The sequence below is a fragment of the Lactuca virosa genome, chromosome 2, assembly GCF_052849685.1.
Source record: "Lactuca virosa cultivar CGN04683 chromosome 2, Lactuca_virosa_CGN04683_v6, whole genome shotgun sequence".
NCBI classification, from domain to species: domain Eukaryota; kingdom Viridiplantae; phylum Streptophyta; class Magnoliopsida; order Asterales; family Asteraceae; genus Lactuca; species Lactuca virosa.
This window is the reverse complement of record NC_136427.1, coordinates 244,633,598-244,635,118: the sequence shown is the minus strand read 5'-3', so window position 1 is coordinate 244,635,118 and position 1,521 is coordinate 244,633,598. Positions and strand designations below refer to the sequence as shown.

Below are 1,521 nucleotides of genomic sequence, written 5' to 3'. Positions count from 1 at the left end.
TTTTACAACCTTGATTAATTAAAATAGAAATTGATTTTTCTTTTAAATATGAGTTTTTACAAAACTACCCTTACTAATTAAATACTAGTCATTGTATGTATTAGGATAATTTGGTCATTTTCTAATGGAACATCTTCCCGACGCCATAATGTTTTCCGACGAAACACGTTGTTTCAGTTCTTCACTCTGAAATTCAGTCACTTTGAAACATCCCCAACTTAAAAATTCCGACAGACAAAAAACCCTAAAATCAATTTCGCAGAATCGTTATCTTAGTGAATGTTTATTATTATGGAAGCCAATAATTCATCTAAGATTCAGTCAAGAAATCAAACAAAATCGCTATCAGACATGCCATTTGAAGTGATGGAGAAAATAATAGTCGACTTGGCAAAAATTTCAGCAGTCGAGGCTTTCAGGATGAAGAGTGTGTAAGTTTTGCCTTTGATCATTCTACTTCACAAGTGTATTTGAGTTGTCTTTACATTATCGAGCAAATATTGTGTTTCGTTTGCAGTTGCAGATTCTTCAACGAGGCAGGAAAAACGGATGAAGTATATAAACATATGGAGTTAGATGGATTACGATTTCGTGTTTGCTCTGACCAGAAACATACAGTTGCCAATAAATGCATAGAGATGAGAAACCCAAATATTCTATTCAGAAATGGATTGGTACGTTGTTGTATATATGCATATTAGTAATTAATATGTTACTTGTTTTGCATAACTTTAACTAGAAATTATGTGTTTAATGTTTTTTTCAGATGAAGTTATTTTCTTAGAAGCTGAACATGAAGGGAAAACGATGCTTGAAGAAGGATCTGGATTGGGACATTTGGATTCAACATTTGTCCTGGGAATGATGCTAATGGCTGAAGGGAGACATAGGAAGCACGAAGCTTTGGACATGTTGAACAATGCTTACCGCAGAGCAAAAGGTAAGTGGAATTTTTGAGCAACTTGTTCTAAGGTTCATCTCCACTTAAATAGGGAGGGGAGGAAACATGTACACTTCCATGGCTTCCATAGATCTTGTGCATTGCATAAGTCTGTGGGTAGTGTGTCAGACGCTTTTGTGAATGGATACAAATGGGTGTTTATGTGTGACATTTGTTTATGGGATGCTTCTTTCGTTAGGTTTTCTAGGGAGTTTGGTATAATTTATGAGTAGTTTGTTGATATGTACTTTCATATTATGACAATTAATGCTATGTAGATTCTTTTGGTTTAATATAAGGGACTAAATGAGTTAAAGTTTGGAATGATGTTTAAATAATGTTTGAAATTTGAATAATGTATTTTGGACTTTTAATATTAGTGTTTATATTGTATTATGATTATAGTTGTATATAGCAAATGTTTGTTCTTTCCTGGTATTAAATACATATAAAATACATTTGTAAAGGCATAAACAAGCATGTATTTTATTTTGGACTTGGTAATTTGGTTTAATATCAACTAGTGGAGTACCCATGCTTTTCATAGGGTAAAATTGTAAAGGAATAAACATATGGACTAA

At 32.6% G+C, this 1,521-nt stretch overlaps 1 protein-coding gene across 1 annotated transcript; it reads left to right on the top strand.

The window, feature by feature from the left end:
- Nucleotides 1–291: 291 nt before the first annotated feature.
- LOC145158361 (uncharacterized) lies at nt 292–1,162 on the top strand. Its single transcript, XM_079077273.1, has 4 exons — nt 292–431; nt 518–684; nt 767–940; nt 1,140–1,162. Exons 1-4 carry the CDS (start codon nt 292–294, stop codon nt 1,160–1,162), a joined length of 504 nt encoding a protein of 167 aa, XP_078933399.1.
- Nucleotides 1,163–1,521: the final 359 nt, after the last annotated feature.

Coding starts and splice junctions, on each gene's coding strand:
- LOC145158361 (XM_079077273.1), top strand. CDS start 292: ATGGAAGCCAATAATTCATCTAAGATTCAGTCAAGAAATCAAACAAAA. Junction 432..517: donor GCTTTCAGGATGAAGAGTGT/GTAAGTTTTGCC, acceptor TTTCGTTTGCAG/TTGCAGATTCTTCAACGAGG. Junction 941..1,139: donor TGCTTACCGCAGAGCAAAAG/GTAAGTGGAATT, acceptor TTCTTTCGTTAG/GTTTTCTAGGGAGTTTGGTA.